At 40.9% G+C, this 22,798-nt stretch overlaps 2 protein-coding genes across 7 annotated transcripts in view; one reads left to right on the top strand and one right to left on the bottom strand.

The window, feature by feature from the left end:
- cdc42bpab (CDC42 binding protein kinase alpha (DMPK-like) b) overlaps nt 1–2,403 on the top strand; it is a 79,926-nt gene extending 77,523 nt beyond the window's left edge. For all 6 annotated transcript variants that reach the window (XM_054761981.1, XM_054761982.1, XM_054761984.1 and 3 more), the window contains one exon: nt 506–2,403. In XM_054761981.1, the coding sequence (XP_054617956.1) occupies nt 506–637 (132 nt within the window). In that variant the 3' untranslated portion in view covers nt 638–2,403. The remainder of the gene's footprint in view (nt 1–505) is intronic.
- Nucleotides 2,390–22,617, bottom strand: fzd3a (frizzled class receptor 3a). The gene is given in 10 exon segments (XM_054761987.1): nt 2,390–3,128; nt 3,202–3,493; nt 3,496–3,575; nt 4,917–5,065; nt 6,635–6,886; nt 6,962–7,261; nt 8,060–8,522; nt 8,720–8,916; nt 21,385–21,742; nt 22,455–22,617. Coding segments are annotated over 9 exon segments (2,190 nt in total). The 5' UTR covers nt 21,586–21,742; nt 22,455–22,617; the 3' UTR covers nt 2,390–2,872.
- Between the last annotated feature and the right edge of the window lie 181 nt (nt 22,618–22,798).

Raw genomic sequence — 22,798 nt, 5'->3', positions numbered from 1 at the left:
CTTCCAATCCAACATGATGACGAGTGTGTTTACTGTAAAGGGGGGGCTGGGGGGGGGAAGAGAGAAACGACCAGCTGCAGTCGATCATGATCGCTGGTGAGACGTTATTGTTAAAAGACAGTCTGGCACCTTCAGCACCACGGATGATAAGATTGCACGTATGCAAACATACTTCACAGGAAAGAAGTACAAATGAAGAATAATAAATGTAGAAAATATGAAGTCAATGTACGCTCATTCTATCCCATTGATTCTATACCAGTGATGGTAAACACTTCCTACTTTGCTTGTGTGATCGTTCATGAGTCAGCATTTCTGAATGGAGCTCAGTCCTGCTGTCATAGCAGAACATCCGCCTCCATCTCACACTTCATGGTCGTAGTGTGATGGTTACCATGGCAACAGAGGACCTCCTTAAGGGAAAAAAAAAAAGAATCCATGTTCATCTTCACTTCTAAACTCCGCCCACTTCTTCTTTTTTTCTTTTTTTCTCCTGACTGTGCAGGACTCGGACTCCCCCCGTCACTCCACGGCCTCCAACAGCTCCACCTTCAGCAGCCCCCCCAGCCCCGCCTCGCCCCACAAGACCAAGTCCTTGTCCCTGGAGAGCACGGACCGCATGGCCTGGGACACATGAGCACACAAGACCGCCAGTCCGCCTCTTCTTCCATCTCGAAATGATCCCCTCCCTCACTTACTGCCCAAAGAACTGCACCTCTCTACTCCCCCCTCCCCCACTCTTATATACACCTTGACATGTCTGCTAGTGTGTACGGACTCTGGGTGGAACCACACGAGAAAGACTGTCTTCTGTGTGTCGGTCCCCGAATCAAGCGCTCCCTTCTTTAACCCCCCCCAAACACCACCACCACCCCACCTCAGCCGCCTCATTCAAATGCAAAGAAAAGCCTAAAAAAAAAAAAAAAAAAAAAAAAAAAGATTTGTACTTGTACATAGGAGCCTTTCGGGTTTTAGGGGACAATATTTTAATTTATTTATCGTAGACAAGGAACGTTAGGTTTGCTTGGTGGCCCGCAGCAGACGGGTGGTGCTTAAAGAGCTCCCCCTCCTTCCCCGCCCCCCCTTTAATCAAAAAGTGTCACACTTTTGCTAACAGGAAACGTCATCATCATCATCCTCATTGGTCTCGTGGAAGCGACGTCATCGCAGCGCTCCTTTTGTAGCGTAGACCACAATAATGTATATACGTAGAGTAATATATGATAAGGAAATACTATAGAGAACTACACGGGGAAGAAAAACTTTGGATTTTACTCTGATTTCTTCACTCATTTGGGGTTTTATTCGCATGGAAGCCATTTTAAAACCTTTTTAAAAAATTATTTTTATGATTGATTTTAGATTATTATTTTTTTTTTTTTACTTAATGACACTTTTTCCCCACGTTCCTTCCTGCATGGTTTGCATTTGGACACACACACACACACACACGGAGGTGATGTTTTTACACTGCCTTGTGCTCCTCCTGACGTTAAGCAAGCTCCCATCATGTTTGGTAACCAAAAACTGGCGGAAAAAGAGTTTGGGACTTTATTGGCTTTCCTGCTTCTGTTGAAGATGTTGGAAAGTTACGATGATCTGCTCATGTAAGGAAAAAGAAACGAGGAAAAAAAAGAATGTCAACACTAAGGGATCGCTCTATTGGTAAATATGGCAGCCGTGCCCAACAACAACAAAAGTTTATCTCTGCATGTTTTTTTTTGTCCTTAAAACACTCCCACAGTACTACACTATTTCAGTCCACTACACTACACAATAGTAATCATGTTTTAATGTACTATTGTGTTACTGAGATAACTTTGGTGGTCATTCCTGTTTTTAACACTAATTCCATGTGGTTTTTTTTATGAAAAACACATGAAAAGCAGCCAATAAGCAGACTTTTATTTCAAATTTAGCTCAAGCTCCTGACGTGTGGAATGTATTCTCTCATTTAATGACGGTTAGAAGCAGTTTGAAATATAAATGGCAGTGGTGCCCCGCCCCTCCCCCTCCCAGTGGAAGAAAATTTAACAACAAAAATTGCCTTTGCATTTCAGTGAGGTCTTATCTCCAATTCTTTCTCTCTTATTTTGTTTTCATATCATAACACTTTGGCTTTTTCTAGGTTGGCTTTGTAATAATTTGTACAGTTTTGCATGTTCTAGATGTAATCATTTGGGTTTTTTTGTTTTGGTTTGTTTTTCCTTGGATTTTTTTTTTTAACGGTTTGGGCGTTTTACTGAGGATAACCCACTACAGGTGATGTAGATTGTTTTTGCACAAAAATATTTAAGGTCTAAGGTCAAAAGAAAATGTATGGAACCGGCTGCCAAGCCGATGTGGACCACTCATATTTACCCGACTCCGATGTATTTCAATAAAGCGGAGGGCTGTTACGAATGGATGCTTGTGTGTCATTTGTTTATTTAAAAAAAAAAATACAAAATTCCACAAATAAACCAACAAACTTTTTACATATTTGTACAAGCAAAACCTATTAAGAATTTCACTATTGTTGAAGCTGTAAGGCAGGAGTTTGGATTCAGCTTTTATTCCCCTTTTGAGCCCTTTATTCCTAATTCCCCGATTTGTTCTCCGCAAAATTCTGGAGAATTCTTTCACTTGCACATTCATCAAGCGTGAAAATGTTCTGAATGGAGGGATTTGGGTCCACCCTGCTGTTCCACACAAAAAAGGCAAACTAGTCAGTGGTTCAGTGAAAGATGGAGACATCAGCGGCTGGAAAGGTGCGATAAAGAAAAAAAAAAAATCCACAAAAAATATCGATTGGACGTTCATGTAATTGGCTCAGTAGTTGCAGACGCCAAAACTGATGAAAGTTTTAAGGCATGGATCCACACACACCATGTCAGGCTGTGTCCTCCTCCTGCACCCTGTGAATCCCGTTGCCAGGCACGCCCAGCACGGTTTGTGGGGCGGAGCTGAGGTCCCTGGTGCTGCTGTGCCGTGATTGGCTTTCGAGTCTCTGGGCGGAGCTGTGCCGGGATAGGCTGTCCAGGCGATTGGTGCTGCAGTGTCTGGACTGGGACGGGTCATCGAGGTGAGGCATGCTCCCGTAGGGGGCGTGGTGGTCCTCTGCGGCTCGAAAGCTGGAGGCTGTGTATCTGAGAGACGAGAAGACCGAAAACATCAGGATCTGCTTGCGATGGTGATATCGCACAAAGCTCATCAACTCACCTGCCGTCTCGTGAGCGGTGCAGGCTGCCGTGGTAGCTGCTCATCTTGGAACGGCCGCTGCGGACCGAGCCCGCCCGGCTGGTGCTGCCGCTGGGCGGCTCGTCCAGCATGGCCAGGTGGGTGGAGGAGGCGTGGGTGGACGTGCCCTGCGTGGACGTGCCCCGCGACTTCCTTACGATGGGCGTGTGGGGGTCCCTCAGGAGCAGGTGGGCGAAGTCGGGCTCCTGCAGCACCTGCCGACTCTCCTTCACCATCCCACTGAAGATAAAGACGGAGGCAGGGAGGGACATGGGGACAAGGGGAAGGGGGCAGGGGGAGGAGGGTAGTAGTAGACGGAGGAGTGAGTGGAGTAGGCGGCAGACGGGGTTAACACTCTTGAGAATGGAGGGGGACGGAGAAGGACTCGTTTTTAACCACTCAACTTTTCAACAACTCGACATTTTTTACCTGTGAGGCCATGAAAATGTCAACACACTCAACATGGTTGTAAATGACCTGTTTTTCAGAATAATGACCCCTTTAGTTCTGTTGACATAAGCAGTCCACCACGTTTGTCGACTTAAGCGAGACTTTTTAGTAATAAGGTTGACCGTCCACATCCAGTCACAATTTTGCAGATTTTGGACTAGACTTGGACTTTGACATCAATGACTCGGACTTTAGTCTGATGACTTTAAAATACTCGAGATTTGCAGTGAGTGTGTTGTGTAAAATGTGTCCCCATTCAAAGTATTCAACTAACATGACCGTTATGTCATTTCCAGCAAGACAATGTATTTTTACCACCGAATCGGCCTCAATGAAAGCATCTCTTGACGTCCAATCAGGTTTAAGAGACAACAATGAGGGTGTGGTTTACATTTCTGTGAGTGCCAGATTGTTGGGGACTGGCTGGCAGTGACCAACAGGACTCGAAAATGTCATCAAGCTGTTGACTATGGACTTGAATCAACCTGTCCAGCAGGTCCATTCATGGTTCCATTTATCACAGCAAGTCTTCCAGGTCCTAAAGCAGCAAAACAACTAAGACCATCACACTACCACCACCATATTTTACTGATGGTATGATGTTCTTTTTCTGAAATGCGGCGTTACTTTTACGTCAGATATAATGGGACACACACCTTCCGAAAAGTTAAAATTTTGTCTCGTCAGACCACAGAATATTTTCCCAAAGGTCTTGTGGATCATCAAGATGTTTTCTGGAGTGACTTGGACTCACCTGCCTTTACTTGAGACTTGCAAAACACTTGACTTTCTCCCACCACTAGTCTACATAGACGGGGTGTTGATATACAGTAAGTGGGCTCTACTTGTGGCGTAAATGATGATCCGGCATAATCAGTATCAGTATGATATTGTTCTATTTAGCTAAAAAAATGACATCTTTGTAGTTACTAAAATATTTGGAGCGTCGCCTGATTGGTCTACAGTTGTGATTCATTCTTGCAAAATAAAAGCACCCGATTTATTCTTCGTCTTTGGCTAAAAATCGCCAATTTCCGGACTCCCGTACGCGCACATGAAATACGATCATTACATTCCGGCTGACCAACAAACAGGCACACACGTGCATCACAGCCTCGTCATAGAAGGACGGTATTGCGATCGCTCCTCCACGTTCACATCTAAACAACCACCAGAGTGCAAAATAATCCAGCAAGTGAAGATAAAGCTAGTGAAGCTTTTATGTACACATTGAGGCAGAGACGTACTCTTTGCGTGTTTTTCCGTGGAAGAAGCTGGCCCACTCGAAGCACGTCTTCTTGCTGCCCACCCAGAACACGGACGGGATTCCCACGATCAGCATCATCACGTACTTGATCAAGAAGAGCGCCAAGTCAGGACGACTGCTGCGCTCCACCTACAGGTCACACACACGCGTTAGAAACAACCACCATGTATAGCACTGGGCATTCTCCAGTTGATGATGATAGCTATGTGCAGGAAAATCACCAGCTTTAAATAATAGTCTTTTACAGCAATCTGCTACCTACGGCCCAAATATGGCAAATTGACAAAACAAGCTCAATGACGATTGCTGTCACATTACTAAATGTAATTATTTCATGGTTAAAATTAGTAGCACATTTTGATTCATGTCAAAATATTATTTTCAACAAATGACAATGGTTTAGTCATTAAAATGACTGACATTTTGGTTCATGTCAAAATGATTCATGTCGACATTACAGGTCATTGTTTTTACTTAATGTTGCATCATAACATCATATTTTATCAAGTTTGAATTCATGTAAAAATGATTTACATTCAGATTTTAAATCATGTTTTTTAAACAATATTTTATATTATTTATATATTTTTATTATTTAATAATAATTGTTTAATTGTATTATTTAATACTTTTATATAATTGTATAATTATTTGTATAGCCATATTTTCATTAAATAGCAGAAGTGTTTAATAATTACATATATTAGTCAATTTGAGTCTGTCAAAGTGAACATTTTGATTAAATGTATTATTTTTATCATTAGGATTCTATCAAAATGGAATTTAAGACAAAATCTGGTTTTAAAAAAGAATCTTGACATCTCATGTATTACATTTTTTAATAGTAATTCCTCTTACTTAAAATACAATTGAATCATGAAATTATTATTTATTAAATAAGTGTTCTTAATGTACATATTTACACCTAATTAATAATAATTCTTTTTATATTAAATAATGTCATTGGATAAGCATTGTTAAATTCTTATTGTCATATTTGAACTATAAAAAAATCAAAAATGACTGATGCCAATATTTCTAGTAATAGCTTAGCTTTTGTTTGTTTAATGTTAATGGTCATTAGTACATTTGAATGTGACAGCACCGTCAAAGTATTGTTATTAAAGCATCATTCATTAGGAGCTCATGAGGTCATAGAGTATATCATGCTATGACATCACAACATTGTTTTATTTATTCTTTTGCAATCCACAGCAATAGCAGTCTGTGCACGGGTGCGCTGGTGTGCGTGTTGAAGGGTCAAGCATCACTCAGAAGATGATAGGCCAGTAGAGGTCCAAGCCTGAAGGCAAGCTTTTATAAGAGATAAATATAGAAATGCACCAGGAGTCTCCGCTATTGACTTTCTGTGTGTGTGTGTGTGTGTGTGTGTGTGTGTGTCTGTCTCATTTCATGATGATGATGCACTGGGGGTTAGCTGTGTATGCAGCTGTACTGATGTGGGCCGGGTTAAACCCAGCGACCTCTGCCAGCACACACACACAGAGTGGATTATGGTGCTGCTCTTTTACAAAATTCCCAGATTACACGTGAGATTAACAGCAGCACTCACTATGGTTCATCATGTGAGTGCATGCACTGCGTGTGTGGGCTGTGTTCTGCTACTTGCATCAAGGAGCTTTCTCCGTGCTAAACCAACGTGCTGGTTAAGACGTCGGGGCAGTGTTGTGGTGTTACCTGATAGGGACACGGGATGTGGTAGTCTCGACACCTCTCCTGCACCCAGGTGGTCTCCCAGACCGCCCGGTGGCTGTTCTCGTAGAGGTAGCAGGCCAGGACGGTCAGCAGAGGCACCAGGTAGAGGACGGAGAACACGCCGATGCGGATCATGAACTTCACCAGCTTCTCCTGGTTTTCCTTCTCCAGAGGGATCTCCATGCGAACCCGGTTCAGAGCTGCAATTCCCGCCAGCAGCAGCACCACGCCCACCTGACACACGGACAAAGCACCTGTAAATCATCGTATGGAACAGCGCATAATGGAACCACTGCCAATCTTCCTCACCACCACGTCCACCCCCAGCGGAGCCAGCAGGAACCAGCGTAGCGCCGCCAAGTTGTAAAGACCCACAAAGCAAACGCCGCTCACGCTGTCGCCCTCAATCTTGTTCATGGCGAGCAGGCTAACGGTGAGGACGCCGGGAATGCCCCAGGCGCAGGCGTGGAAGAGGAGAGCCTTCTTCTCGATCGCCTCGCTGCCCCACTTGGGCACGGCAGCCAGGAACCAGGTGATGGTGAGGATGACCCACCAGACGCTGCCCGCCATGGTGAAGAAATACAGCACCATGAAGAGAAGTGTGCAGGCCTAACAGAGAAGAAGACGCAGGCACGTTAGCAAACCATTTTCTACTTCAATTACCAGTTTAAAATTTAAAAGAAATGTTCTTATTTTCAATCATTACATTTTTTTTTTTTTGAAAAAACTGAGCGTGAATGCCAAACTGCAAATAGTACCATCAAGCACCTCGTGTTGGACCCTAGAGGTCCCACTCTGGGGTTTCTGACCTTATTATGGGGGCCTTGAGACACAGAAAAATTAAAAACAATTTTATTATTTTGTTATAAATTTTTTTTTAATATATTACATAATTTTTTACAATTACAACATATTAAATGAAATAAAAAAAAAAAATATATATATATATATATATATTTAGAGCAAATTCCAAACTGTGACTAGTAATATCAACCACCTTCATAAAATATTTTTTTTTTATTTACATTTAAATTACATAAAAAACATTTACAGCAAATGCCAAACCGTGAATAGAACCACCAACCAGCTTGTGTGTTCTCCTTATTATGGGAGCCATGAGTAACAAAAAAAAATCATTATTTTGAATAATTCTCAATTTTTTTTTCTCATTGAAATAAAAAAAAAAAACATATTTATAACAAATGCCAAACTGAATAGTACCATCAACCACCTCTGTGTTTTCTCACCTTCTTGTTGGAGCCTTGAGTTACAATTTTTTTTTTCAGCATTATTTGAAATAATTCGTATTTATTTTTTTAGGTTAAATTGAAATAAAATGTTTTAAAATTATATTTAGAGCAAATGCCAAACTGAACAGTACCATCAGCCACCAATGTGTTTTGTCACCTTATTATGGGAGCCTTGAGTCACAGTGGAAGCCCGGAACCTCCCAGGGATGGCAGCATTACAGGACACTCTGTCCTCCAGCAGGAAGCCCAGGAAGAACATGAGGGACACCATCATGTAGCACACGGCATAGAAGATAATGGGCCTCTCCGGGTAGCGGAAGCGCGACACATCGATGAGGAAGGTGAGGAAGGTAAAGAGGGTGGCAGAGAGGCATACGATGGACACCACGCCGATGAAGTAGCGGGCGAAGGTCAGCTCCTCGCGTGTGAAGTACATGTTGGGACATGGGGGTGAGCAGTCTCGGACCCCCATGAAGGAGTAGCCCAGTTCTGGGTCAATTTTCAGCTCTCGGGGGCACCAGAAGCCATAGTCCCGCTGGACTGGGATAGGCGGCTCAGTGGTGTCCCTGCTAGAGAGGAGGTCTACTGGACGTGGGTAGGGATCATCACAGTCTGGAAACCTGGCAGAAGACGAGTTAGGTTTACTTACTAATGGACTCGTCTCATCAGGTATTCTACATGAACAACAGCACTGGGACACGTGGTCATTACACATATAGAATAAGACATGCTTCCACTCTTCTTCTTGTGCACTGGCATAGTCATGATGTGCCTTCCTCAAAATCAAATGTGCTTAAGCGCCTTCTCCTGCACCAACCTGTTGCAGTCCATCTCCTCAGGCCAGCTGACGCCAAACATGTCCATGAGCTTGTAGCAGTCGCTCTTGGTCTGTAGACACAGTCGGCGGCAGGGCAGGGTCATGCGGCCGTACTCTGTGCACACTGGCGCGTACAGAGCGCAAAGAAACATCCGGAGCTCAGGGGAGCACTGCAGGTTGACCATGGGATGGAACGGCTGCAGGAGAGAGAGAGACAGGAAGTGACAGTGGTGCGTTTTAAGTGTTGATGCGGCTCTCAAATGTGGGCCAAAGTGAAGCACAAAGGGAGCAACGGAGCATGACGTCTGACAGTTGTAGTTGATGAGTGTAAAAACAACACTGGCCCTGTCCCTAATAATCCCTCACACCCCCCTTTCCTTCCCTCCACACTCCAGAGGGGGAGTAGCGCAAAATCAGCATCCCCCATCACACACACACACACACACACACACATATACAAAATGTTGCTGCTGACAGGGCCTTTGTGTAGTAAGGAGGACCACGCTGTGACTGACTGACATACTCTGTACACACAAGCTCAACGGAAGTACAGTACTTTATTTACATGATAACACACCACCAGCTAAATTAGGAACATCTCACACACAAAGTGAGCCAAGAAATGTGTACAGTGTGTGTGTGTGTGTGAATATACAAATACACAATACAACATATAGAAATCAGGAGTACAGAAAGGCTTCCTGCCACACCCAAGTACGGACACACACACCCTCCCCACCCCCAAAATGTAAAGCCTGAAAGCTAGTGTGTAAGACAGACAGTGGCAGTGTGAAAGGGGGAAGGGTGAGGACAGGCAGGGGCCAATTTATGTCTGTTTGTTAGAGAGAGGGTATTATAAGGAGGATCTGCTACTAAACAAGTTCAACATTTACTTCCGTTTCATTCAAATGAGCCACAATAGCTTAGAAAAAGTTTTACTCGCATTAAAAAAAAAAATCCAGATTCAGTGTGTGAAATATGTGAAAAATGTAAACGTAACACAATCGGCACACTTTGACTGCACCAATCCACCATGCATGACATTAAAAATAGTCTGTCTGCAGCATTGTGGTGACGTCAGCGCATTTCTGTCCTAATTACGTTTCCTAAATAGACTCACGGCAACGTCTGAAGCCACATTGTCACATGTCAGAGGATTATAAAAGGCTTTTAGGCTCCACACAGCAAATCACTGACTCATACAGCTATTACAGGAAATACAAAAAAATGACCAAAAGAACTACTAGTTGGTCATTTCTATCTCTCTGCAACAATATCGTACCAGCCACGACTAGGGATGAATACCAAAACTCATAACGATATCATAACCAGTGTCGACCTAAACGGGAGTAGCTATCGGCGCCTCATTTCACTGCTCAATGAATGCAACAAGTGCTTGAAGGTGATATTGTGCAAGTGACGTATTGTAAGTAATGCAACGTTTACTGCAATGCCAAACTTAACACACCAACAGCAGTGCTCAGTTCCAACAGGGTCAACTTGCAGATGTTTCTCTGTCGCTCTCCACACCGACACGCAGTACAACCCTTCCTCATTATCCACCTATCACATTCATGGCAAGCGAGGTGCATTCGCAAACACTGGAATTCTGAACATTAACATTACAACTTGGGATGTCCGATAATATCGGCCCACCGGTATTATCAGTCCAATGTTGGCATAAAAATGTAATGTTGGTCAATATCGGTATCGGGATTTTTCCCTATTATGACACCGGATAATAAACAAAATGCTGTATATAGGCCGATGGGCTCCCGTATTTTCCGGCGCGCAAGTGACGACCTCATCAACCGCCTCTCAATCTTATAAACAGCCGAGGGTGGCTAGTAGCAAGCTAGCTCGCTCGCTCCTTCCATTCTATTCATCCGTAGGAATGTAACAATTCCCGGATGTAAGCAACGGTAAAATCCGACACTGTGTGTTCACGCTCAATTAGGCGAGTCCGTGGGGACGTCCGAAAAACTACTGCTTTTTCATATGATATAGGGTGTATTTTCATTCATGTACATGTTTGTTCGGTAGATTACGTCTTCCTCTTCAATTTCGTCGGACTTATACTGAGTGTTGGACCACATCGACTCATACGAAGGCTTAAGTCCAACTTTAAGCCTTTCAAACTCATGGATCGGAGCTTCAGGACAAGATAAAAGGTATGTAGGATATAAATTCACTTTAATATCTATCTGCAGATGAAATTTTATTCAAATCTGATGGACAAAACACGTTCTGATAGTTTCACAATGATAATTTTACATGCATTAATGAACATTTCAAGTTACTTTGACCTTAATTGAAGACGGGAGAGTTCCCAAAGACACCTTGTAGTAGCAAGATCACCTTCCAGTTTTCTGTCACTCCAAGAATCACGTCTTCAATAAAATATGCATTTCCATTTGTTTTTTGCATGAAAAGCTAGAATTTTCTTACGTTTCTTATGGGAAAAATTGTATCGGTTAATGTCCATTTCGGTTAAAGTTGGACCTTCTGGAACAAATTAATGACACTAACCAAGGTTCCGCTGCACTATTCTGTTCAATTTGCATGTCATTGTTTTCCTTTATTGAAGTACTGACAAAAGGTACTGATTTAGCACCAGTATAGGATAATATCTGTAAAATAACACCCAGCACTAAACAGTTGGGAACACAGGTGAATAACATGCTCTTTGTGTCTGGCCTACAGTCCAACATGGTGGTGGTAGTGTTATGGTCTTGGCTGCCGGAAGCTAAGGGAAACATACCAATATGCCCAGATCTCTCTTCAGAAACTGGGCTGCGTGGCAGTTTTCCCAAACGCTACAGTATGTGTAATATTATACTGCAGCTACAGGCGTACACAAAGAAGCAAATTTGAGCAGACATTAGTATGTTGTTGTTAACAAAACACAAAAGCAAGTTGGTAGTGGATGCAAATCACACTGAGACTTCTGGGAAAAAGGTGCCATTGTATGGTTGTTATTTCCCATTAGCGTCATGCCTGACGGCATGGCTAACCATTCAAGAATGATAAAACACAGCGTGCATTTTCATTTTTCTGCTGGATGTCATTACTGCAGGCTAGTGATATGGTTTGTATAACGCGACATATACAGTAGACCATGTGGCTTGAGCACATAAAGGCTACAATAACTGATCTACTCTATTTTTAAACCTCCACACCATTCATCCCTCTCCTTGCCTTTTCTATAGCTCCCCTCCTCCACCTCACTACCAGGACAGCCATTTTATGACAGTCAACATGAGGCTGGCGAGGGGCAGGGTTTGGGTTTGAGCTGCTGTGGATGGGACATATGGTCCATACAAGTCCTATAGCACCAACACATCCGGGCCCCTTGGAGACTGAGAGTGCTTCTCCGTGGGGGATTGAACGTTAATGGGTACACTGAGCACAGCTGGCCAACCACTGGTCCAATTATCCACCCATGTACGGTGCAATAAGCGTGTAAGCTTGCACAGGTGATGGCTGGTACTATTACCCTGTCATTTCAGCCTCGCTTTTAGCTCATTAAATATTCATAGCTGTCCAGTTTTGACCTTTGAATTTGTCACTTTTTTCCATTGCAAGTTTCAACTGCATTTCATTTAAGTAAATCCTAATGTGAGGAATTTGGCACACATTATCTTTACCGTGTTGAACACATTGGGGTGATTGCTAATCAACTTTGAAAGGAATATATTATTAGATTTGATCATTTTCTAAATAATTATTTTATTTTTATTATATTATATTTTATTCGGCCCTTTCAGGAAAAAATCTTTAAGATAATGAAGCTGTCTAGTTTTATGTTAAGTTATTCTCATGGAAAACTGAGGGTTTTTTTGTAAAAAAAAATAAATAATAATAATATGAGCTGTTCTCTTAGACTGACAGGGCCTTTTAAAAAAGAACAAATACGTGTACTTTTTTATTTTACATAAATATAATATTATAATAAGTAATCATTGAAATTTGGGTTTGTTTAAAGCATTTTATTAATATAGTTAAAAAAATAATAATACATATTAAATATAATATTATTAGAACTCATACTACAAACTACAAATACCACTACTACAAATATCAATACTACTACAAATTACTTCCTTGCTCGGAGAATATAATTTCTGTGGGTCCGTTTAAAGCATCGTTTTAATATTTAAAAATAGTAACACATACTACATATATGATTATTATTACTATTATGAGAACTAATGGAGATTTCTTGTTTGTTTTAAAAAAAACAACTTTGTAAGAGAATATAATTTGTATGTGTTTGTTTAAAGCATTGTATTAATATTGAATAATCATAGTACATATTAAATATATTATAATATTACTATTATCATTTAAACTAAGAGAGAAGAGCATTTAATAATAAAACATTTATTAATGAAGCATTTTATTAATATTTAACAATAATAATGTTAAATATAACATTATTATTATTACTGTTATTATTACAACTAATAATTGAGATTTGGGTTTCTTTAGAAAGATAATACACTGGCAATTTGTATGGGTTTCTTTAAAGCAATCAATTAATATTTTCAAAGAATAATAATAAAACTGAAATATAATAATATTATTATTACAACTAATAACTGAGATTTGGATTTGTTTAAAAAAAAACAAAACTAAAAATGACTTCCTTCCTCTGAATATAATTTCCATGACAAATTAGCGCTGTAATGGCACATTACATTGTTTAAATTGATCATTTCAAAAAGAGATGGAATTGATAAAGCAAAAACGGTGTGCAACGTTCCTCCAAGGCAACACCCCCTCACCTAAATTCAAGACAATCATCCCTTTCTTGCATAATCCCGCACACAGATGGACAGACAGCATCAACAGAAACAAACCAGTGCTGGCAGAAACCAAACTGATGTTGTAAAGATTAAAATTTTGATTAGCAATTTAAAGCTCCATAACACACACACACACAAAAAAAATCACATTTCTCACATTTTTATCCTGGTGGAACCAAAATTGTATGGAGAATTGTGAGAACTGGAAACCCAGCCTTGACCTTAGATTCACCCCTAAGCAGTTTGCTGATTATACAGCATATCTGAATAAGATTAGGACTGGGGTGCAATCAATTATTAATACTGCCTGACCCCATTACAAGTGCATTCAAATGTGCTAGCATATATGTCTTTGTAAATGCTAAAGCAATTAGTTTTTAATGAAGGCAGCAGCTAAACCGCTGTGACTGATGATTTTCTGTCAGACGCCCATCTCCGCCAACTGGTCTGCGCTGATTTGATTTTTTATTTTGAATAAAAAAAATTCCAGTCACCCTGTTCTCCCTCCTCTCTCTACCGCTGCCATTCCAATTCCGCTAATTTCTAACCTTAGCGCCATGGCAACGAGTGATGCATCACTGGGGGGAAGGAGGAGGAAGAGGGAGGAGAGCAGGGTTCGAGGAGGTCAGGGTGCGGGGCGGAGGGGACCACCTCCCAGGAGGCAAGAAAGCCTCCACTCCCTTTGTTAATAGCACAATTGGGACAGTTTCCTGGGCAACGGGTGAGCCCTGCATGGGGGGAGGGGAAGGACAAAAGAGATGGGGGGGTTGAGAGAGCAGAGGGATGGGTCGGCCGAGTCAGCCGTGTCATTCAGCGCTAAGAAAGTGTTTCAAAAAAAAAAAAAAAAAAACCTTGCGTCCTGAGAGTGTGTAAGGTCCGTGTTGTGAAGCGGCGCAACGCTCCCTAGATGAGCTTCTCATTCAGTCAGCAGCCAATAAACACGCTGTTGGACATTACATGAAACAAGAGAGTCTTTTAAAGCCTAGGTCACGCTGGGTAGGATTTACCAGACCATGTTGTGTTTCTTTACACACGTGTGTGTTTAGAAGGGATGCGTCTTTACTCGTCAGCGTTTTTCCACAAACTCACATCTACCCTATTCACAGAGCATGGGTGGAGTATCCTGGTTATTGTCAACATTTGTAACATGACACAGTTTGGCTGGATGTGCTGTACACCTGAGACAAGAGGCCGACTTAGCTGTGAAAGGGCCAGAACACGGCTTTAAATGCGACTGGACAGATTAAAAACAAGAGCAGTTATTAGTCTTTGTGTCGATACACGGTATTCGCAACACGCAAGTACCAACAGTACCAGCTTGCCTTCGGCTTCTAAAAAATGACTCCCACTAAAAATGATATGTGTTGACTTGGATCATATTGTTAGCATACTGCTGAAATGTATAACAACTGCTTCAAAGAACTGGTCGCTGACTCAATGTTCTTTTGTGCCTTTATCAAAATATCAGACCGCACCCAACATTTCCAAAAAAAACAATTGCTACTTATTACCTGTAGAGTGCGAAATTTGATGGCGGACGTTTGTATGATTTTTGCTGTTTAGACAGCGGGTGATACTTGCAAATATGATGAACCTCGGTTTCAAAATGCCCCACTTTTCACGTGATTCGGTTTTTGACTAAAATTTACACAAACATTTTGCCCTGGTGTTCGCACACAGTCTCGGTTATGGTACAATATTGCGTGTAACAAACTCGTCCTACATACACAGTCCTTTTACTAGTCCTTGTATGCATGTTTGAAATAAAGCGTTTGACCCGTTATATCATTCTGCACAATCCAGCGCCCAAACAAAGCACCCTCCGTGCATTTTTATTGAGTGCGACTGCTAAATATCGCACCAAAGTTGAGAGTGCCAGCAATTTTAGAAAGAAAGTGAGCTAATAAACACTATTGAACTGTTTTCGTTCATTTGGCCATTTCATTCATCATTTATTAATTTATGTTTACATTTCATTATTTATTAATAACTATTTCACATTATTCTACATGTAAAAGTAATTATTCTCAATAAAATGTATTTTTTTGTTAGAATTTTTGGGTGTCTGTAACGGATGAATTGGATTTACATGATTTCCTATGGGGAAACGTTTCTTCTGTTTTCGTACTTTTCAGTTTCAGTTTCAACACCCGATGTACCACTGTATATGGCTAGCAATGGTTTATGACAAAGATGAGTAAAAGGTAAAGGTAAAATAAGAGATGAGAGACATCAATAGAATGTTCCATGTTAGTCTTTTGGCAACTTGCATGATTTGTTTGGGTCAATTTAATGCCAGATGTCCTTCCTGATGCAGTTCCAACGGCTGTGTGTTAGAGTACCGGCCAACATACGGAAACATTGTGTGTGTGTGTGTGTGTGTGTGTGTGTGTGTGTACCATTCCATTGTGTAGATAAAATCCAAGTAAAAAAAATAAAATGTAATAACAGTAATAGGATAATGTTTGGCGGGAGACAATTAGTCCTTTGATAAAAATAATGATCATAAATCAAAATGAAACCAATTTTCCAGTGGATCCACACATTTCTTTTTAAAAAACAAAACCCCCCCATCACGACCAGTGCTAAAGTGGAACAGATCATTTCTGCCACACCTCTTGAAGCAAGTCAATAAGAATATACTGTTACCTAGCTACCAGCTATGGAGAATTATAGTAGGCTTGTTTGCAATGCCGTAAGAGACATGCGCAGGATCGCCCTTAGCAGTGTGATGCCCTAAAAGCCAAAACAACATCCTATATGAAGACCAGAATATCATACAGAGCTGGGAACGTAGTGTACAGTAAGGCCATCTGTTCTGGATGTCCAGGACAGTTCACTGATTTGCTGTGATGAAGGCACGCTGGTCTACATTCATTCATCTCCAAAGAAGGGATTTTACCCACTTTCTTTTTGTAAATGCCAGTCAAATCCGCCACGGTCCCACTTATCTTGGAGACTATGGCACAGTATCATTGTGGCCCAGAAATAGCTGATTCCCAGCCCTGAGGCCGCTGCCCCACTTCAGCTGCGAGGTCATTCAGCGGTCACCGATGACAGGGCTATGCCAAAAGGAATCTCAAACGACAAAATCCTTTGCATCTAAACAGATGACACATATACTATTTATGAAAACTATTTGTGTAAAAATATCTCTGAGCACATCTGCCGTGTTCATACTACTTATTAGTACACAGTAGAACCCCACTTTTCATGGGGGTTACAATCCGGGACCATCAGTGATTGGGGAAAAAAAGCAACAGATAAACTACCAATAAAAATGTGTATTTATGACACATAGCTTGACGTTGAGATCCGATTTTGGATCAACTGTTGTAATTATTAGATTAGATCGGACAATAGATGGGCAGCGAAGCTCATGCTCCAACAGACTCCTCCAGTTCCGTTCCCACAGTGAACACTACAGGACTTCATTCATTCCACACGCCATCCAGCTCTACAATACCTCACCTGTCTGTAAAAGATAATTCACATTATTGTGCTGTAATGTCTGTCCTCCCTTGTATAAAGTGTAAATTTACTTGTATTTACTTATATTTTTACACACCACTTGTAAATATGTAAATGTTTCTTATATTCTTTTTATTTTATTATATTTTATTTAAGAGTGATTGTGTTTTTCTTCTGCAACTGATCTACTGTAACCAAGCAATTTCCCTAGTGAATCAATTAAATCTGTCTAAGTCTAAGCCTAGATTCAGCTCCCCATCCCTCCCCTTTTCTCTTCAACTGCCATTGTTCACTCACAACACAAAGCAGGTTTTAAGTATAAAATGTATAGGTACTCACCGTGTAAAGTGCCAGGGGCCAGTAGGCCAGAGAAGATGCATCTACATAATCCACACTCCTTGCCTGTTGCAATTCCAGTAACAATATAAAATCATATATCAACTTGTATTCACCGTACTGCAACTTAAGAGGCAGCATTGACTGTCAAAACTCATGCTTCCGTTGCCAAACAAACTTTTGTGTCTCACAGCAACTATGGTGTGTTCAAGGGCCGCTGAACAAAGGGCGAAATTTCACCACTTGATGAAAAACATTATCAGTGAAGCATAAAGACATAAAAATGTAAAAATTGTACATGTATGCTGTACATTTTACCTGTATTATCACCTACTCAGATATTATTACAGAGTGAAAGAGATGTGTTTTTACTGGCCTTGGACACATTTTAAATAATTAAACAAGAATACTAACAAAAACAACAAGAAAAATGGGAAAAAATGCAGTTATTTTACGAGAATAAAGTACAAATATTAAAATTAAGTCATAATATTTTTTTAAAAAGGGCGTTGCATCGTAATGCAATGAGAAAAAATCCTTTTTGCAATCATTTTCGCAATATTAGTAACAAAACAAAGTTGCAATTTTTAGACAATTAGGTTGGGAAAAAGTTGTGATATTACGAGAATAATTTCTGGGAATAAAAAATTACAAGAAGACAGTTGAAATATCTGTAAAATTGAAAAACAACAGCAAAAATGGAAAAACAAGCAGTGGAGAAAAAGTAATAAGACACTTTGTCACCTATAAAGCAAAGCTGATATGCTGTAAACATATAACTTCTTAGCATATCTACATGGGTTGGGTTACAAAACGTAAAATATCAAAGTGGCCCCCTTTGCTTTGACCAAATGCTGCCCTCACTGGGAAAAGTTTGTAACTATGATTTTGAAATATAGTAATTTAAAGTAAGACAGAAAAGGGTAAAAGGAACCACTGTGAATAGAATACACAAAAAGTAGAAGCAATGAAATGGAACAGCAACACAATGCTTAAGAGTTTTACACAAAAACTCCATGAACGACAGCCGCTGGTTTCAGTCCAAGTCCCAGTTTCTCCACGGTGCACGGCATTCATCATCATTATCACGGCTATTCAAAGATGCTAATTCCCTTTAAAATCATCCGTCAATTCTCATTTGGCTGCCCTCTACGTCTTAAAGGCTTTGAATTGTCCCATGAACTGGATCTACGGCCAGTTAGCCACCAAACAAGAGCCAAAACAGGGCAACAGGATTTGGAACCCGTTTGGACTCTGTGTGTTTTCCGGAGAGGAACCGGCATTTCTGGCCGCTAAAAGAGACTTAATTGTGGATGCATGACCAATCAAAGTGAACACCGTCAAAAGCAGACGTGCTCTCTCTGTGTTCACCGCACTGCCACACACTGCGATCACGGTTTGGATCAACAACACGGCTTTACAAGACTGCACCAAAAATGATCATGAAAACAATTCTAGTACGAATAAAATGGAAAATGCAGGGAGTATTTTGTGAAAGGTGACTAGAAATGTGGGCAGATGATGCGTGAGCATGGTGAGATTATCACCGTTTCTGGTGGCGAGCCCGAATACAAGTGTGGCATGCGATACGGGTGATGTTGCATGCTGCTAGAGCCACGCAGGGCATGCTCAGGGGTTACATAACTCGAGATTTTCCTCCTCCCGCTGTCCATCTTTTACTCTGGCGAGGTGGAGCGGGTGCAGATGGCCGACGGAGCGCTACCCTTCCTTCCACTCCAACGCTGTGATGGGTTGAGAAGGGGGGGTCAAAGGGCGATGGAGGGAAGGGGAGCCAGATAGATAAACCTAATAGCTACAACAGAGCTGTCTAATGTTTTGGGTCATGGTAATCAGTAATTGCTCAATAGACGGAGCTTAAAGCAGGATCAGCCGATACATAAGACAGGATTTATTTAATGAACGAATGCATCTGCTCCTTGATTGTGGTATGGCTGTGAAATGTACAGATTATGTAAAGGATGGAACAAAACAATAAATCCTGGATTGAAGCTTTAATCCACTGATGGAAACAAACATTGCATATGACGCTCGTCATGTAAAATGCTTCAAAATGCCATTTTAGGATGACGCGTCTGTAATGTTTAATAATGCACTCTTGTCACCGCCCCCAGGGACTACATTTTAAAAATTAATTTTCTTCCTAATGTTTTGGTAATACACTCCCAACCCCTGAAGGTGGAGGAGCCAGAAGAAAGTAGGCTATCACTTTGATATTACCTCATAAAAACAATATATAAGCACCTATCCACAGCCAAGGCAGTATCTAGGGTGGTGATGTCCGTGGGGCAGGAGGTGGAGCAGCACTAAAGCACTTCAACATGTGAGGGAACATAATGACTCCACAAACATCACTTCTTGACCTGACTAGATGTACGCCCAGATAGACATGCCGCCATTTCTTCTGTCTGCTTGGGAGAGTGTGTGCGCATGAAAGGATTTTACTCAATTATTACAAATAAATAAATAAAAATAAATAACGATGAAGAGAAAACTCCGTGAACTTGTGGTCCAAAGAAAGTTCTTCTTGATTAATTTTTTCCCTCCAAAAATAGGCCGTTTTCGGTAATTTATAAATATGTGATAATATAGGCAAAACATACACATACCACTGTTAGAAAGCACACAATTTTCACATGTTTATGTCTTTAGGCTTCACTGATGATGTTTTTTCAGCAAGCGTTGAGATGACCTTGAATCCGCCGTATTTGTGTGCCGTGATTGGCTACACCGTGACTCCACCATCATCTTACATTATCATTCATAAGTGGCGTGTACATACATACTGTATGTTATACTTTTAATGTTTTTAATAAGTGTGAGGCATATTTAGGACTTAAAACTTGGATTTTTTCAAAAGTGAGCAATGGTAATTGAAGAGAAAAGGGGAGGGTTCTGGAGCTGAATCTAATCTAATAACAACAGTTTTATTGCAAATGTTGCTCCAAAATCTAAGAAGAACGTCAATGTCAATGACGGCGGTCACCGATGACAGGGCTTAGCTGTCCCACTGCTAAAGACAAACCTGCGAATGTCTCTTAATGCACTGCAAACAAGCCTACTATAATAGGACGGAGAGGGAGGGGTGCACTTTTTATCCATTTTGTATATTAAAGTTGCTAAAAGCAATTCAATGTAGGTCAATTATAAGCTATTCCATCGAAATAAAACATCCACATATTAGCTTTTGTGTTGTAGGTGGCAAATAAAATTCGTCTAACATCTACTAAATATAATGAATTAATTTTATTGTCTAAATCAGGGCCAATAAAAAAACGAGCTGGGGTGCCGAAAATACTCCTAGGCTGCACTTTGGACACTCCTTAAGGCTTACAAGTAAATATTTTACAGCTATTCAAATGGCGTGTACAGTTTTTATAATGAATATATTAATATTGAAGGTTAAAAAAAAAGCAATTTCTCTAAATAATAAAAACAATGTATTCAAATTGTTAAATTTTGTGTTTGTGACTAAAAGCTCTGCAGGCAGATTATCTGCTTTTTTTGTTTTGTGCGTCCTCCGACCGACAAAGCAATTTCAGTGCTCTAAAAAACATCTGCGACAGAAGTCAATATATTCAAATATAAATGATGTAATGTTAAATGCTAATGGAGTGAATTGGTCTCGTTCAATTTGCCAGTCAAACAAAATAGTGTTCTAAATATTTTAAAAATATTTTAAGTAAACCCAACCTGTCTTTAGTAAGTCTTTGTCTGTTGGAAGGATTACACAAAAATATTAAATTTCCACAAAATGTTACTTCATTTCTTTGTGAATAATGCACCAGTCTTCATGACAACATTTAGGCATTAGTGCTTCACATGCCTACATTTTTACTTAATTATTAATGCATATTCACTTAAAATTTGAGGAGACTGTAAGCAAAATACACCTATAGTGTCTTTTCAAATGTCTTGAGCCGAGCTGATGCAATGTAATACTGTATAAAACAAGCAGACGCCAAGTGCAAGTGATGTGTGCATATTGACCATAACGACCATAACCTATTATGTGTCAGTTTTGTTGCGTACCTCCATGGCAAGAGCGGCGGTTTGCTGGTCGTAGTGGTTGAGCACATTGGGCATGAAGGTGGAATTGTACGGCAACCCTTGGCACATCCGCAGGGTGATGGGTTCGCAGGTGAACAGGCTGTGGCTCCCAGCCGCCGTGTCCATGGGGATGGCGACGCATGCCGTCAACATGGACACCGAGAGCACCCACCGGAGCTCCATGGTCGATGGCGTTGTCGTAATAGCAGCAGTCGTAGGAAAGAATAGTTTAGCTCTGGTGACGGCTAGGAACAACTGTCCATTCTTCTCTCTCGATCACACGAGCAGTGGCGGTCGATGGTTCAAGCAGGCTGCATCCCTGGTAGTCATCTCAGAGATGCTGTGGTCCAAACGGCAAATTACGATATAGATTATGATGTAATAATGATTAGCAATCTGTGGGAGAAACACACACAAAAAATTGTTTACATAAATACTTTAACCATTGGGAGATGGGTTCATAAAATGCCAAACAAAATATTGATGAATATTAACAGTATTTTAACATTTCTTTACATTTTAAGGTGATTTTCCATCATATATGCCATTAGAATTTGTTATGTATAGCTACATTTTATGTAATATACATTGCAGAATGTTAGCTAGCTGACTGTACACACCCATACCAATTTATACTTCCTCCAAATATACACGTTTAAATGGTTGTGAAGTGAAACAAATATCCAGTTAAAGCGCCTATTTGCCAACTTGTGTGTCAATATTAAGGTTATTTGCTTCAAATTGACTGTACGCTGATGACGTCACGGCTGATAACGTTAAGCTAACTAGTTAGTCGTCCGTCTTACCGCAATTAGTGATTCACGGGGGATTGGGAATCGTCCAAAATTACCACAAAAAATGTGAAGCAACGGGGAGGAAGACAAAAAAAGGACGGTTAATTTATCCAGGTGAGGTCATTTAGTCGCCATGTCCAAGCCGGTGCTTTATAACTTAAAAGACCACAACCAGCGGGCGCCTACAGAGGTGCCTTCACCAGAAGCACCCTATATGCAGGTAACACACAAAATGGTGGCATTTTAAAGGACGCTTACCAGACGGATGAGTTGAAAATTCACAAGCAACGACCGCGCGTCCTCGCCATTCCTCGACTTTGGCAACAATGTGCGAGTGTCCCTCAAGCAGCAGCACACTGTCCTCTCCTCCTGTCCTCCCACGTCTCTGCCTAGGCGTCAAGCCACGTCGCCGACACACACATCTTCCGGTATGTACTTGGACTTTAAAAGCATCATGCGATGCGTGAGAAAAGCTGCGAAAACGATTTCGACGTTTAGATTCAGCCATATATTAAAATTAATACAATTCCAAAAAAGGAGTAAAAGAAAAAGCAACATTTAAAACACCTTCAAATCGAAACGTGGTCTATTTTACTTTGATA

Source organism: Dunckerocampus dactyliophorus, chromosome 19 (genome assembly GCF_027744805.1).
Source record: "Dunckerocampus dactyliophorus isolate RoL2022-P2 chromosome 19, RoL_Ddac_1.1, whole genome shotgun sequence".
Lineage (NCBI taxonomy): Eukaryota > Metazoa > Chordata > Actinopteri > Syngnathiformes > Syngnathidae > Dunckerocampus > Dunckerocampus dactyliophorus.
The sequence above is the reverse complement of the archived record's forward strand: the minus strand, read 5'-3'. Positions and strand labels throughout refer to the sequence as shown.